Raw genomic sequence first — 17,658 nt, 5'->3', positions numbered from 1 at the left:
TCCATAAAGTTGAGAGTTTACCCTTTTAGTTATATATTTAATTCATTTCAATTTATTCTTTTATTTTTATTTTAATTACTCAGTATGCAAGATAGTTTTTGAAACTAGAAAGGTTCAACAATGAAAACAATTTTCATCCTTCACTTTCTTATACCAAAAATAACCAGTTTCATTTATTTATTAATTTTAGATTCTAATTTCATTTTCATTTTAGCCTGTGGGTGCATTAAATCCCAGTCGACGAGCCTTTTTTGAGGATCGCTATGAAACATGGGAGCACGATACTATTCCTCCTTTTCATTATGGTACCCATTATTCTACAGCTGCATTCGCCCTCAATTGGCTGGTTCGAGTGGTAAGCATTACGTATACATAAAATCTGTACTGAATTCAACCGCTTCAGCTTGTTTAATCTTAATTCATTGCCAAATAAATCTGTACATTGAGTTGTACATCAGTAAGTATAGTTTCCATTAAATATATAGAACCTGCAAATTATACAAGCTTTTCAAAAATAATTTTAAGGGTTTTAGCATAGGCATACATTATTGAAACCATATGCAAAGGTAAAAACTGAAAAATTTCAGAAGCTTTTGAAAATTTTCAAAAACTTTTGATGGTAACGGGAAGGACATTTGTTTTCCTAGGGGTGACTGCAGTAAAACCATATGATGATATTACCAACAGCAAATTCTAAATGGGGAGCATTTAGGGATTTCAGATGAACTGATAAGACAAGTGACAGAGAAGACTGATGCATGGGATACATATAAATTATCAGGTGACACAGAATGTATAGTAGATATAAACTAGACTGTAATCAAGTCGAAAAGAAGGTTAGTCAAGCTAAGGCAGATTACATGAAATCACTGGCAAAGAATGCCAAGAAGTTGATGATCCTGCTCCTGTTGCTGGCAAACTGAATAGGTATTTTCCATCTACATTCATGCATGAGCAGTTCTTTAGGAAGGGGAATGCCAGAAGTTCCTCAAAATCTAATAGGGAGCTAAATAATTCTTTGATAATTGAGAGGAATTTGGAAGAGAAATTTTTGAAGCTTAACATAAAAAAGACACCATCTGGAGTAGATGGGACTATCTAATTATAAGGGAGGCAGCAAAGGAGGTAAGCAAAGCCTTAGCCATAACTATCAGAGGATTTTCGAATTCAGGAGAGGTCACCATGGACTGGAGATGTGCAATTGGTCCACTTCACAAAGGAAGATCAAAAGGTGACATGAGTATTTACAGACCTGTTAGCTTAACCTGTTTTCCAGAGAAAATAATGAAGACTATGTTTAAAAAGTAATGCAGGTCCATCTAGACAGCAACTTAACAAATCATCACTCTAGTTAATATTCATTTGTTAAGGGACGATCTTGTCTGACCAATCTCATTTGATGCAATGCTGCAATAACAAAGGAATTGGATGCAAAAAAATAAATATGATATCATATACTTGGACTTTAGGAAAGCTTTTGATACTGTTGCACGTGGAAGACTATTATAAAAATTGACACAGTGAGGCGTTAAGGGCAAAGTACTGCTTTGAATAAAGGGATGGTTAGGTGGGAGAAAACAGTGTGGTTATTAATGGACACTGCTCTTCATGGACTTATGTGTTTAGTGGAGTTCCCAAGGGTTCGGTACTGGGCCCATTCTTATTTTTTATATTTGTTAATGATATTGATTAATTTATACACGCTTAATGTCTAAGTTTGGATATGATACAAAGGTTGGCAGGGTGGTCAGTGACAGTAATCAGGGTAAGCTACTGCAACAAGATCTAAAAGAAATTAGGAAAGATGGGTTGAGAAATGGCAGTTAAAGAAAAGTTTAACATTCACTTATTGTTTTTGTTGCTCTTATATTATTTCTCCCTGATTGGGATGTTCCACTCCATGCCGGGTACTGCTACCAAGCCCCTCGACGTGGGCACCTGTACGTGGTGAGGGGACCTCCCAGTGATGCTGCTGGACTTCCAGACTAGCATCACTGGGATCCAACGCCTACAGCCCAGGTTCCAGGCTTACATCAATGGAATCCGGCGTGTTTGCCGTGCGCTGCGACCCGTGGAAATTCGGAAAGGGTGATCCTGGTGGTTGAGGGGCCCAGCTTCAATACACCACTTTGGCCCCTGCTTCAACAAGACGGGTGGTCCTGGAAGGCCCGGCTAGGATCAATCGGCTAGTAGGCTTGCCTGCGAGGGTCAACCGTGTCAATGCCACGCCCCTACCCTCATGGTCCGAGGGACAGGATTCAGGCTGGCGGCGGTGCGGGTATAGTGTCTGGGTAGCCCTGGCGTTCCACTCCCGAGCGCATTTATTGCATGCCGGGTAGTGGGCGTCCCTTTGGGCTCCGTGGTGGGTGGGGAGCCCGGGCACTGAACAATTTAAAAAACTTCATGAATCCTGATAAACTTACTTCTTCAGGGGCCCCAACCCGGTCCCTATCTGAAAATAATTACGGAGAGGCAGATAGCATTATTGCTACAAAAAGGCAGCGAACCGAACTACCATCAGGGCCTGTCCCAAGGTTCTTAATAATACATTCCACCAACGAAACACCGATTGGTAAAATGTCGCCCTTTTTTATACAAAAAGGGTTGGATGGGTTAGCAGGTACACCCAAGTCAATTAAGAGGCTCCGTTCTGGGGACCTCTTGATTGAAACAAAAAATGACAGGCAGTCTGAACATCTACTCCGAGTAACATCAATCGGAGGTATACCCATAACAGTGACACCACACAGAACACTAAATTCATCGAGAGGTGTCATTTCGGAGTGGGACCTTCTCGACGTCACCGAGGAGGAAATCTGCTCCGAATTAAAACCACAAGGAGTTACTGCCGTCAAGAGAATCACTGCGCGAAGGGATGGAAAAATTGTTAAAACCAGGAGTGTTATCCTGACTTTTAACTCTCCCAAACCTCCTGATGAGATTAAAGCTGGATACATCAACTGTCCAGTACGTCCATACATTCCGAACCCTTTACGTTGTTTTAAATGTCAGAAGTATGGACATTCTCAAATGGCCTGCCGTGGAGTCCTTGCATGCGCCCGGTGGTGCGGTGCAAAGGACCACGAAACAACAGCATGTTCAGCCACTAAACCCACCTGCATTAACTGTGAGGGAGAACATCCGGCCTATTCAAGGGCATGCCAGAGGTGGAAAGAAGAAAAAGAAATTCAACGGCTGAAGGCAGAGCTAAACATATCGTACCAGGAGGCAAGAAAAGCAGTGAAACCTCTAAACATCAAAAAACCTACCTACGCCCAGAAAGCAGCAGGGAGGTGTTCGATTGGGACTCAGACGGACATGTCCGTCCCTCCAAAAGAATCATTTACTCCCATTGCACGTTATCTTCTAAGCTCCCAAAAACCTGCACAGAAGGACCAATCAGCTGCCACTCCTATATCGGTACCTCCTAATGCTCCACAAATAACAAAAGCAAAAGAAAAGAATAAGAAAGGGGAAAGTAACACCTAGTACCCAGGAAAACATGGATGTCGAGCAGAAGGAGGCACGTGATGAGTCAGTTTTGGAACTCTTCGCTGAGGAAGAAATGGACACAGGACAGCGTCCATACTTCCCCAGGAAAGATAAATCCAAGACTGACAAAATTAAGCCCTCAGCACCTCGGAAGCCACCTGATGGACCCACCAAGTCCAAATAATGGCTAAATTCCTACAGTGGAATTGTCGTGGATTCCGGCAAAATACTGACGACATCAAGACACTCCTGCAAAAGCACAAACCAGTTTGCTTTTGCATACAGGAAACTTATTTAAAGGCAAATGATGACCCCACCATGCATAACATTACCATCATTTGTAAGGATAGAATTGTGCATGGTCCTGCCCACGGAGGAGTCGCAATCCTCGTCGGCAACCAGATCCCATTTCAGCCTTTGCAGCTTACAACTATCGTTGAAGCTGTAGCAATTCGCCTTACAGTGGGGTTCTTATTAACTGTCTGCTCTGTTTATTTGCCACCTGGGATTGACATCCCCCAGAAAGACCTTGATGATCTTATCATGCAATTGCCTTCCCCTTGTTTAATTCTTGGGGATTTCAATGGACATAACACTCTGTGGGGTAGTGCTGACATCAATGGAAGGGGACAAGTCATAGAGCATATGCTCACTGACAATGATCTCTCCCTCCTAAATGTGGGAACAAAAACCTTCTTCCACATGCCTACCCGTACTTTCTCTGCCATTGATCTTTCTATCTGCACCCCTTCTCTCCTTCCTTCACTTGCTTGGGAGGTAGAGGAGAACCCATATGGAAGCGATCACTTCCCCGTGATAATTACCCTAACTAGTGGTAGACCGTGTCTTCCATTTAGTTTACCGCGGTGGAAGCTTGATCAGGCTGACTGGAATGCCTTTCAACATCTGGCAAATCTTGACATCGCTACAGTCAGTCAGGTGCCAATCAATGATGCAGTCGTGTACGTCACAGAAACAATTGTCCAAGCAGCTGCAATTGCAATCCCAAAATCATCTAGCCGGTTCCCACTATTTCCGAAACCTTGGTGGAATTCCGAATGCACAGCAGCAAAAAAAGCACAAAACAAAGCGTGGGGGATATTCCGCCGATATCCCACAACTGAAAATTTAGTAAAATTTAAACGTGCATGTGCGAAAGCGCGTTATGTACGACGTCAGAGCCAAAGGAAATCTTGGATTCGTTTTACATCTTCCATAACTCAGGCTGCTAGCTCAAAAGTAGTCTGGGATAAGATCCGGAAAATGAAGGGAAAATATCCACCATGCCCTTCTGTGATCCTCGAGCATAACGGATGTCCAATTGCAGATCGAACTGCAGTAGCAAATACTCTAGGGGAAACATTTGCAAAAATATCTGCAATAACATCTTTTCCCGCAGAGTTTTTGGCCCTGAAAGAGAAAAATGAGAAAACCCCCTGAACTTCTATTCAAAAGGGCTTGAATCATATAACAAGCCCTTTTCACAGGAGGAATTAAATGCTGCACTCTTTCTCACACACGTAAGTGCTGTAGGGCCCGATGACATCCACTACGAAATGGTAAAATACCTCACACCACAATGTAAGGATCACCTTTTAATTCTGTTTAACAGAATTTTTCTTAATAAACAATTTCCGGATTCCTGGCGGAAGGCAATCGTTCTTCCCTTCCCAAAACCAGGAAAGGATCCTAGAAATCCAAGTAACTACCGTCCTATTGCTCTGACAAGCTGTTTGTGCAAGATCCTGGAAAGAATGGTAAATTCTCGCCTGGTATGGTATTTAGAAACAAATGGTCTGCTTTCCAGGACACAGTGCGGCTTCCGAAGAAATAGATCCACTCTGGATCATTTAATCCGATTGGAAACGTCCATTCGTGATGCTTTTATTAAATCCGAACATTTGGTAGCAGTTTTCTTTGATATTGAAAAAAGCGTACGACACAGCCTGGCGATTTGGGATTTTAAAATACCTCTATAACTTTGGTCTTAGAGGTAACCTTCCTCTTTTTATTAAAAACTTTCTTTCGAATCGCCAGTTTCAAATCCGTTTAGGATCCACCCTCTCTCGAGTCCCACAAGGATCCGTTCTAAGTGTCACGCTTTTCGCAATCAAAATAAACTCTATCGCAGAACAACTTCCACCCACTGTAAACAATGCCCTCTACGTTGATGACTTTGCTATATTTTGCCATTCATGCAATATGAGGGTCATTGAAAGGCAACTGCAGAAAACCATTGACCATCTTACAGCTTGGTCTTTGGCTAATGGGTTCAGATTTTCATCACAGAAGACTGTTTGTGTACACTTCTGTCGCAAACGTAATCTTCATCCTGACCCAGAATTAAGGCTTGGGCAAAATAACATCCCAGTTGTAGCAGAATTCAAATTCCTTGGACTTATTTTCGACAAAAAGCTGACATTCTTACAACATATTCGTCAGCTGAGGACAAGATGTGTCAAAGGGCTTAACATCCTTCGTGCCCTTTCGTCAACCTCATGGGGCACAGATCGTGCTACCCTTCTTCGTCTCTACCGGGCACTTGTCCTTTCCAAACTCGACTATGGGTCTCAGGTCTATGGTTCTGCTAGAGATAGTGCACTTCGGTGGTTAGATCCAATCCACCATCAAGCCATCCGGACAGCCACTGGAGCATTTCGCACATCTCCTGTCCAAAGCCTTTACGTTGAAGCAAATGAACCATCTCTGTCTCTTCGACGTAAGCAGTTGTCCTTACAGTACGCCTTCAAATTAAAATCCTTGCCCGATCATCCCACGTAGCCATCCGTTTTTGAGCCGCGCTGGGAAAATCTCTACAACACCTGCCGGACTGCCAACAAACCTTTTGGTATTCGCATTTAAGGGCTGCTAAATGAGCTGAACTTGACGGTAGACAACGTTGCCCAGTCACCAAGGCAACTCTTTCCACCCTGGCATACTCATTTTCCAACTTGCGACTTCTCCCTTAAGATCTGGGAGAAGGCTACTACACCGCCATCTGTCTACCAGCAACTCTTTGCATTACATCGACAGCAGTATTCTGACTTTCTGCCAATCTATACAGATGGCTCAAAGTTAGAATGTTATGTGGGATCTGCTGTTGTGTTTCCTCACAAAACATTATCCTATAAGATCCCACAAGAAACTAGCATTTATACTGCAGAGTTGCATGCAATACAAACAGCCCTAGATCACATTAAAAATCGCGACTACCAGAGGTATATGATTTACTGCGATTCATCGAGCGTGTTACAGGCTCTGGTATCGGTGGGTTTTAACCCTCATCCGATCCTGTCCAGGATCCAGCAGATTCTTTTTTCTCTCAAGAAATTAGAAATCGATAATCGCTTTTGCTGGATCCCAAGCCACATTGGGATCCGGGGAAATGATTCGGCTGATGCTGCTGCCAAATCAGCCATTTCCCTGGATAATCATTGCCTGTCAGTCCCCTATACAGACTACAGGCAAATAATACGTTCTAAACTGCTTTCCCAATGGCAAGATTCTTGGCATGGACAGACCACAAATAAATTACATCACATCAAGCCTGTAATTTCGCAATGGCAGTCCAGTCTACGCAGGATCCGAAGAGAGGAAGTTGTTCTTGCTCGGCTCCGCATAGGTCATAGTCATCTAACCCATTCCTATTTGCTGAGGGCGGATGACCCACCTATGTGCAAGATATGTAATGTTATTTTAACCGTCCGTCATATTTTAATAGAATGTCCTGTTTTTATAGAAGCCCGACGCTTGTATTTTACCGCTTTTAATAATTTGACTGAGCCATTTACACTCAGTCAGATTATAGGTGACAGACACAATATGTCTGACGTTTTTAATTTTTTACAATTTATTAATTTTTATACAAAGATGTAAGTTTTATGCTTTTACTTTTATACCTTTTTAACACAATAATTGTTTGACGTGGTAGCCTTGGCTACCAAAATGTTTAATAGCATTTTAAAATTTGACTTGGCGCATTATGGCCTTAGCTGCCAATGCGCCATAAAAAACCAAATCAAATCAAAATCAAACTGCTACCAAGTACACAGGGTGGTTGTAATGTCTGATGTCACTGTCAGTCGAGGAAATCTCTTCTTCAAATAGGCCTCTGGGGTTGGGTATATTCATACTATGATTTTTTAGTGTTTCTCACCAACCATTGAAGTAAAAACCAAATTCTTAAAATTTTAATATTTACAATAAATTTATTTACAAACAAAACAAAATACCATATTACTGGTATTTTGTTGTGAGAGAGCAGCTAATAAGTTACCTGTGTGCATGGCCAATGAAATCCGTGTGAAAACAGCAGCTATTTTAAGTCAAGCCAAGAAAGTTCCCCCGAATCTTAATGCAAAGCAAAGACTAGCACTAGAAAGTCTTAAGCAGGACGATAATGTTGTGATCCTTCCAGCTGATAAAGGTAGAGCAACGGTGGTTTTGGATAAAGAGGCATATGTAAGTAAAGCATTAGATTTATTAAATGATCACACAACCTATATGATTATCCATAAGAATTCATTGTCGAATCTGGAACGACAAGTTAATAAAATGGTGCAGGGTTGGATGAAGTCCAATAAGATTTCAAAAGAGCGGTATTGGGCATTACATGCCACAGGAAGCCAGATACCGAGGTTTTACGGTTTGCCAAAAATACATAAAGTGGGTGTGCCACTCAGACCGATAGTCTCGTTTATAGGTAGCCCCACGTATGCATTATCTGGTTTCCTAGCCAAATTACTGTCACCATTAGTTGGACTCTCTGAACATAGTATCAGAGATAGCAAAGAATTTGTACAATTCATAAGAGGACAATGTATAGAAGAAAACAAGGTTATGATATCCTTTGATGTGACATCGTTGTTCACCTGCATCCCAATTGACCATGGAATACATTGTGCGTATATGGCTTTAGAAAGAGATACCACCTTGAACAATAGGACGCAACTAAACTTAGAGAACATATGTAAAGGCATAGAGTTATGCCTTTCGAGCACTACTATGGTATTTAATAATACCATGTATAAGCAGGTTAACGGTGCAGCTATGGGCTCCCCCATCAGTGCCATCATAGCTAATTTAGCGATGGAGGAGCTCGAGTCTAGACTGTTTAATACTACAGTTCTCCCTATGCGTCCGTGGAAAAGGTATGTTGATGATACGTTTTCAGTTATTCGGAAAGGGAGTGAGGATGATATGTTGAATTTTCTTAATAGCTTCTCCCCGTTCATACAATTCACCTCTGAGGTAGAGGAAGGAGGGGTTTTGCCGTTCCTGAATGTGCTGATTTGTAGAGAAGGCCAGCATTTGAAAACAAAAGTATTTAGAAAAACTATGTGCAAAGGCCAATACTCACACTACAACTCAGCTCAGACTAACCATCACAGGAACAGTGTGGTAAGAGCATTAGTGGATAGGGCAAAAGCTCATTGTAGTACCTCAGAGGATAGAAAAATGGAGTATGAACGTGTTACGGCGGATCTTTTGAAGTGTGGCTACCCCTGGAGGATCATATAGAAATACATTAGTGGAGGGCAGAGTAGAAGTGAGTCCTTCACGCCAATAGCCACCGCATACATCCCCTACTATCCGGGTTTATCCGAACATTTAGCTCGTATATTAAGGAATTACCAGACACATTGTGTGCAGCTCCCAGGCAGGAAGCTGCACACAATTGTGTCACAGGTCAAGGACCCTGTATTAAATGAAAATATAAGTGGGGTCATATATAGTATTAAATGCCCGGAGTGTGGGGAATGTTATGTGGGAGAAACAAAACGGCATCTCAAAGATCGTCTGGGGGAGCACACAAATGCGATAAGAAATGCAGACTATGGTAAATCCGTCGTAACTGAACATTTCTGGGAGAAGCAACATCAAATCTCCCCAGACGAAGCTGTCATCACTGATCGGGCGCATAGATTTTGGGACCGCAAGTGGCTCGAGAGCTTACGAATTAGTTCTATTGAGAATAATGTAAATAGAGATAGGGGCACACGCATTCATCCCCTCTTTGAGGCAGTAATCCTTGGGGGGGGGATGAACGTTTTTGCCTGAAACACTCCCGAGCCACTTCCGGTTCCGACAGGACCAGTATACGTTTACGTGAGACGCACCGCGAACCTGCTGGTATTTAATGATGAACCGCAGAATAGAAGTACACTGTTGAGAAAGAAGGCAGAAGCCTTTGAAAGCTTCAGTTAGTATTTTAGCGCTTTTAACCTAGTATATTTTATTGTATTTTAAATTCGGTATTTGTATTATCACCTTGTATATTTACTGTATATCACAGTTGTCTTATTTTAAAATTGCTATCATCAGTAATATGGTATTTTGTTTTGTTTGTAAATAAATTTATTGTAAATATTAAAATTTTAAGAATTTGGTTTTTCGTCTTTCGGTTTTTACTTCAATGGTTGGTGAGAAACACTAAAAAATCATAGTGTGAGGAAATCTCTGACTATCCTACAGGTGTTCAGGATCGCGACTTTCTGGAGTTCCTTGTAGTTGTTCTCTGGGAGACCTATTGCTGCTAGGCTGCTAAGTAGAGTCTTTGGTACCATACCGGTGGTTGACACAATGATTGGGATGGTCGATACTTCTTGCATATGCCACATCTCCTTAATCTTATGTCTCAGGTTCATGTACTTCCTAATTTTTTCTTCATATGTATTCTGGACATTGCTAGTGTTGGGCACTGCTATGTGAATCAGGTAGGTAGGTATCCTTTTCCATCTTGTCCACAAGGGTTATGTCCTGTCTGTTTTGCGGAATGGTCTTATCCGTTATTATGGGGCGATCCCAGTACAGCTTGTGGGTCTCTAGTACTGCCTGGGGTTCATACTTGTAGTATGGTACACTTTCTTTGGTCAACTTGTATTTCCTCACTAGCCTTCTGATGTATTGTCATGTCTATGAGAGTACTCAGTCTGGGTGATCACCTTGCACCCCGTGGTGATGTGTTGGATCACTTCTGAGGCCAGGTGGCATCGTCAACATGTGTCATCTGACATTCCGGGCTCCTTTGCGATGTATTTTCTATAGTTTCTGGTGTTGATTGCCTGGTCTTGGGTGGCCAGCATGAATCCTTCAGTCTCAGGGAAGAGCGTCCCGCTTGTGAGCCATGCATTGGAAGCAATATTATCGATGTGATCTTGATGGAGGTCATTGAAGTGTCTGCCATGGAGTGTCTTCTTTGCCCATCTTTCTAACTTCGTTTCTTGTATCGTCTGGGCAGGAGGAGGTTCCTCGCTTAGGTTGAGTTGGGTATACCACTTATCTATCTTCCTTATGGCCTGGTGGAGTGATGCTGTATTGTTCTCGAAGTAATCCTTCAGGTTAACTATCACTGTTTTCTTTTGTTCTGTCAGGTCTATCAGGCCCCTTCCTCCCTCTTTACGAGGTATTGTTATTCCCTCCACTGCTGACATCGAGTGGTGTTGGCGACTCTTGGTCATCATCGTCCTTGTCTTTTACATGATATCTTCTAGCTCGGTGTTAGTCCAATCTATGACCCCGGATGTGTATGTTAGTACTAGAGCTGCATGGGTGTTTATGGCTTTAACTGTGGTCCCTCAGTTCAATTTTGCTTTCAGCAGGCTTCTGAGTCTCTGATGATATTTTTTGGTCAGGCGCTTCTTGATTTCCTTGTGCTCTAACTGCTGAGCCTGCATCATCCCTAGGTATTTGTAGGTCTTTCCTTCTGTCATAGCTTCGATCTCTTTACCAGTCAGCAGCTGGTAGTTTCGGCCAACTAATTTTCCCTGGTGCAGTGTATGGGTCTTGCATTTTTCTAGACCAAATTCCATCCTGATGTCCTTGCTGAATTCTTCGGTGATCCGGAGTAGTTGCTGGAGTTGCTTCTCGGTTGCCGCGTAGAGCATGATGTCATCCATGTACATCAGGTGGGTGAGGGTGTACAGGTTCTTTCTTCCTTCTTTGAGGTTATATCCATACTTGCTGCCGTTGAGCATGGTGGATAGCGGGTTGAGTGCTAGACAGAACCACAATGGGCTCAGTTCATCTCCCTGAAAGTTTCCTCTTCTAATGGGGATTGGCCTGATCGTGATGTTCTCGACCTTAATGGTTGTACTCCGTTGGTCCTAGGAAGTTTGTCACTATTGGTTTGAACTTGTAGATCTTCAGGGTCTCTATTAGCCAGCTATGATGTATGGAGTCGAAGGTCTTGTGGGAATCGATGTAGGTTATGTAGAGTCTGTGGTGCTTCTTGAAGGCTTGCTCCATAACTGCGGCATCTATGGTTAATTGCTCCTTGCATCCTTTGCTCCTCCGCTTGATCCTTTCTGCTGTTCGGTCATTATGTTCTGACTCTCTAAGTAGTCGATATCTTCTTAGTTATGCAGCTGGTCAGGATCTTGTACATCATTGGGAATCATGTGATTGGCCCGTATTTCGCCGAGTTTCTTGTATCTTCATCTTTAGGCTTCAGATATGTGACTACTTCAGTGAAAAACTTCGGGATTGTCTCCGGGTTGCTTATCATTCGAGTTAACTGCTCTGCTAGGTGCTTGTGTGTGCAGGTGAACTTCTTGTACCAGTAGTTGTGGATGTTATCAATTCCCGGAGTTCGCCAGTTGTGGGTGTTCCTGATCGACTGTTTTACTTCTTCTCGAATCTCTTGTATATCCTTCATTTTCTTCCGTTCTACTTCTATCCAGGGTGCTCTGCTGTTATGTTTTACTTCACTGCTCCAGATATTTCCCCAGAACTCTTCGATTGTCTTCTTCTCAGGTGGTCCGTTTCCTGCTTTCTCATGTTCACCCAGTTTCCTGTAGAAGGCTCTTTGGTCCTCATCGAAGATTTGGTTGTTTATTTTCCTCTGGGAGCTCTCTTTGTATCAGTGTAGTCTCTTGCTGAGTGCGAAGAGGTTCTGCTTCGGTGTGAACAAGTATTCTCCTATTTCTGGTCTCATGTTTGCTGTGGACGCTGTCTCTCTTGAGGATGCTATTCACCTTTCCAATGAATTTCTTACTTCTATTACCCTGTTGGTACTGGGTCAACTGACCTATCTTGACTCTTAATTCTTCAATTTTCTGCTGAAGTCTTCTTTCCCATGCTGGCGGTTCCTTCTGTTTTCGGTTCTTCTGCTGCTGGTCTCTCATTTCTTTTCCATTTATCCTAGTGGCTACTATGGCAGCACAGTATACAGCTGTGTGGATAGCCTCCATCGTTGCACCATTGTTTTCAAGGTAATGTGGCATTACTTGCCGATTGAGGTGGTCTGTTACTCTCCACAGGATTTTATTTGGCCTCTGCTTAGGTATCATGTGCGTTCTTGTGGGAGTCCATTCCTTCAAATTCTGTTAGGGCCTGCTTCCACTCGTCCTCTATTCTGGATTAGCATGACCTTATGGGTTGTATTTCTTGCTGTTCCTCCTCTGGTTCCATGGTATGCTGTTCCTCCTCTGGTTCCATATTGACCATATTCTTTGTAGCAGATCGCTGACATCCTGCTTGATTTTTTCCAAGATGGCAGGAGCTATTAGGTTCTTTGTGATGATGGTCCTTCTTTGGTCTGCTAATCGCTGTTCGCAGTGACCTGAATATCCGGGAATTGTTCCAACCACTTGGTATTGAGTCACAATCTGTACATTGTCATATCAATCTCTAGCCTGGTGAATTCATAGTATGCTCGCATGATGTACGTATTCATTTCAATGCTCCACTTCCTGCTTTGGCGTTTTCTTCCTTCCTGTGTGGTGACTAGCGCAGTTGTGCAGGAAGCACTTCCAGTTGGTGGGGCTGTATGGTCTTGCCCTTCTCTTGTGGTAGCCTTACGGGGGACAGCTCCACTGTCTTGCTCAGGAGACTGTCTTCAACTTTTCAAACCAACCCCTCTGCCTAAGGCCTGAATGCGAGTGACTTTATCCTGCGCCACACTCGATGCAGTATGAATAATTATCTGCGACATCATCCATCTATGGAGGTGGACTTGTTTTAGCTTCGGCTTGTGTCCAGTGGTTTGTTTATTTATTTATTATTTGGTTAGTTCTCGTGAGTGACACCAGATGGTGCCAATATCTGCCTCAGCCGTCACTCCAACCTTGGGGAAGTTAAGTCCAATGGAGTAACTTTCGCAATGTGTTTTTTTTTTTTTTTTTTATCATTTAATATTATTATTATCTCCCAGCTTAATAGAGCCGTGTTCGCTTCCACCAATGCGGGATTCCAACCCGGGTCCATCAGGCTGGTAGTCCAGTGTCTTAGCCACTGGGCCATCGTGCCCCCTTTATTATTATTATTGTTAGCTGTATAGTGTAAAGAAGCCTGAGGCTTATGCTGCACTCTTTGTTATTATTATTATTATTATTAGCTGTATAGTGTAAAGAAGTCTGAGGCTTATGCTGCACCAACCAAAAAATTTCTGAATTACTCTGTGAGAGAGAGAGAGAGAGAGAGAGAGAGAGAGAGAGAGAGAGTCAGAAATAGAACGGAATTGCCAAAAAAAGAGAAGAATGATGATATCCAGCTCAGGACCCTGGGTGTGTGCCAAGCCCATACTCACCAGATATGAGCCCCTGGAGTTATGAAAGGTATTGCATATGGGATAGCAGTAATTCCAGATAAATGTGCCAACTGTATGGTACTAACTCAGGGTAGTAAAAAATTAAAAAAGAACTGAGGATAATTGTGCAATAAGATAATAAATAAATAATTTTTTTTTGTTTATACTCCAGGACGACCAAACGGTCAGAGGAGTTCGCATGATAGATTGAATACAAGAAACAGCACCGTATTCATATGAATTTCTATGAGCAGCGCATACAGTCTGCCAGCACAGCTCATGTTTTGTCAATGATATACAGGAACTTTTCTAGGAATGAGGAAGTTCAATGCTAATGGTAGTCTCTCTTTTGCTCAGACTACACACATGAGGGGGCATAAATTCAAATCGATGAAGGTTGTTAGCAGGATAGATGTGCTGAGTTTTACCTTCAGCCAGGTAGTTGGTTGTGGGAATGTAATTCCATCTGTTCTTGTTTAAGTGTGTAATTTTAACAAGCTGAAGGAAGAGCTAAACAAATTATTGGAGGGAATGATATGGTGATGTGGGAATGGTGTTTTTTTTTTTTTTTGGCTGATAATTTATAAGCTGACTTCCTTGCATTACATGCCACTACTACTACTAATAATAATTAAAATAATAAATAATTTTATCAGGAGGGATAAGTAGTTATTTATCCTTTGCACAAGGCAATTGTTAGGACACATATTGGGCACTACATGTGTTTTTAAGAAGGATATTGATCTGTTGAAATTGTTGCAAAGAAGACCATCAAGATTAGGACAACAACACCATCTGGAGATTAAGCACCTGCACACATTACTGATTGAGTTTTTAAGGCTTTGAATGGGTTGAGTATGTCAAATGCTGATGGCATCTGTCCTCTTGCTCATACTGCACATATGCTGGGTCATAAATTCAAATTGAGGAAGAACGATTGCAGGATTAATATCTGTAAAATTGCCTTCAGCCCGGGTGTAGTTAATTATTCAGACAATCTTTGATCTGAATTGTGCCAAGCCCATACTCACCAGATGTGAGTATGGGCTTGGCACACCCAGGGTCCTGAGCTGGATATAATCATTCTTCTCTTTCTTGGTGATTCCTTTCTACTTCTGACGCTCTCTCTCTCAGGGTAACTCGGGAATTTTTTTTTTTTTTTTTCTTTTTTGCTGGTGAAGCATAAGCCTTAGGCTTCCTTGCACCGTATGGCTTATAATCATAATCATAATAAGTGGGTAACTTGAAGAAATTTAAGGCAAATAAGAAAAATTATTAGAGAGGGTTGTCATGTGATATTGGAAGTTTTTAATATTTTTTCCTAATTTGGATTACTAAAACTAATAATACTAACATTAAATAAAGTAATAGAATTTTGTAATGAACAGCATGGATTTAGAAACCACAATTCCACTTCATTGATGACCACCTTGCCTATGCTAGAACATGTGAACGCTGAAAAAACGAAAAACTTATTTAGAAGTATAAAACAAACAATAATGTTTCCTATCAAGAGGCAAAGCTGATCATCTCACCAACAACCCATCCAAACAGACCTACGTATGCCAAATTACCAAAAAATATCAGTCAACAGCAATGTAAACTGAATTATCAGTACCCCCAAAAGAGTCTTTCTCAAATTACGTCAAAACACTGTACAATGCAACCCAAACTGAAGGAGTCAATACACCAATATCCATAACACGCGAAAAACTACATTCCCTGGACCAAGAATGCAAAGAAAAACCAGTCAAAACTTCCAGATATCAAGAAGAAAAGGATATTAATGAAAAAGCTGCAAATGATGGTGTCCTAGAGATTTTTGTCAAAGAAGACATGAACACAGGAAAGTCTTACTTTCCAAAAAAAAAAAAAAAGATAAAAACAAGAGTGAAAATCAGAGAACTTCAACAATACGAAAACATTCTGAAAGCCTAACAAGAAACAAATAATGAACACAATAATTCAGTGGAATTGTCGTGGTTCCGTGCTAATATTGATGACGTATATGATTGTACCTCTAAATATATGCCAGTATGTCTCTGCCTTCAAGAGACATATTTAAAACCTCAAGATACACCAAAACTGTCTCGGTATAATATCTTTAGAAAAGACAGAACCCATCAAAATACTGCACATGGTGGTGTAGCTGTTTTAGTAAACCCACACATTCCTGCCAAGCATGTTTTACTGAACTCTCCCCTTGAGGCAGCAGTCCATGTAGCTGCTGATATCAATTTGACAATTTTAAATGGTGGCAATATTGAAATCAGTGGACTATGTTTAATTGATGCAGAGATAGGTTCCCAAATACAAATACAGGTAACCCTCGTATAACATGGTTATCAGGTTCCTATAAAATGTCATGTTGTGCAAAACTGTGTTATACAGGACTAAGAAAAAGTACAAAAAGGGGGGTTACGTTCCAAAAGCTAACAAAAATACACCATTCCAGATTTTGTGTATCTTTTACTCTCTTTAAGAAAGCAGTAATCTGGGTTTGTTTGCTTTTGCTTGATAAATCTTTGTGAATTTTATTGTATGGAACTAATTTAGAGGGAATGGTTGTGTAAATTTTTTTTTTTTTGGCTGATACTGCATAAGCTCATACACTGCTTTCTTGTCACATGCCACTACCACTACTACCACCATTTTTGAAGCACCCTTTTGAACCTTGGGCTCCTTTCATTCAATAATCTGCATTCAAAAAATAAGATTCTAATTGCTCGTATAATTTTATGCCTTCACATATGCTTTTTAGTCAAAAATTTCGAAGTTTAGAATTTTCATCTGCGCTATCATCATCTAAATTGATATGATTAGTCTTCACTAATCATATCAATTCTCTCAGATATGCCAGACAAGCTGTACTTGCTAACTGGGAGTCTAAAACGCTGATGGAACTGATATTCGGGTGAAACTCAAGTCAAGTGGACCCAATTTCGGCAAAGTCTGGACGGTCTGTGACAGCCAAATCCTCTGCTTGCACCTTCACGATGGTGGGACTGTTAGTAATCCTGGGTATAACCTCCATGCACAAGTACATGGTGGGTGACCATCCAGGTGTGAACCAACGTAAGCAGGGGTCGAGGTGTGGTGCCCACACCACATGGAGGAATGCCACCCCTCTATGTTACCAGACAGTACTAGGTGGTAGATGACTCATCAACCGGTGAAATACCACCGGTTGATGAGTCATCAACCGGTGGTATTTCATTCCCTCCTGTTTCATTCATTCCCTATTCTGAACGGAGGCTTGAAGTGGTGGAACCCATGTTTAGTCTCTAGAGCTAAGTTCCGGTCAACCCTTCCCTATCTCTTCCATCATGCAGTATGATTGATGACTTTTGAGGTATGATGAACGTCATGGTGAGATCCAATATTCCTTACATTTCGAGGGTACAGCTCTAAAACGGTGTTCGCAGACCGGCTGCTAGTTAGTACACCGGACCAAACTTATTGGTAACTCTCTAGGAGGCTTCCGAATCAGCTAGTGTATAATTTTGCTACCTCTACTCTGCCAGATAGTGACTGGAGGGAGTCCGAGTAGTGTGTATGCGGGGAGCATTGTCGAGGCCACGTCATGTCAAGGATCTGGATATATTCTTACCACGTGTACGCCATATCCAAAAATTTCA

The 17,658-nt window shown here is 41.7% G+C and overlaps 1 protein-coding gene across 1 annotated transcript in view; it reads left to right on the top strand.

Moving 5' to 3' along the window:
• Positions 1-17,658, top strand: part of rg (A kinase anchor protein rugose) — a 1,582,765-nt gene that overhangs the window by 1,321,215 nt on the left and 243,892 nt on the right. Inside the window, exon 44 of the mRNA XM_090384432.1 lies at positions 215-355. Within this exon, the coding sequence (XP_090240558.1) occupies positions 215-355 (141 nt within the window). The remainder of the gene's footprint in view (positions 1-214; positions 356-17,658) is intronic.

The sequence above is a fragment of the Mastigoproctus giganteus genome, chromosome 11, assembly GCF_048544385.1.
Source record: "Mastigoproctus giganteus isolate SK-2022 chromosome 11, ASM4854438v1, whole genome shotgun sequence".
In the NCBI taxonomy this organism is placed as follows: domain Eukaryota; kingdom Metazoa; phylum Arthropoda; class Arachnida; order Uropygi; family Thelyphonidae; genus Mastigoproctus; species Mastigoproctus giganteus.
Note: the sequence above shows the minus strand (reverse complement) of the source record. Positions and strands in the feature narration are given on the sequence as shown.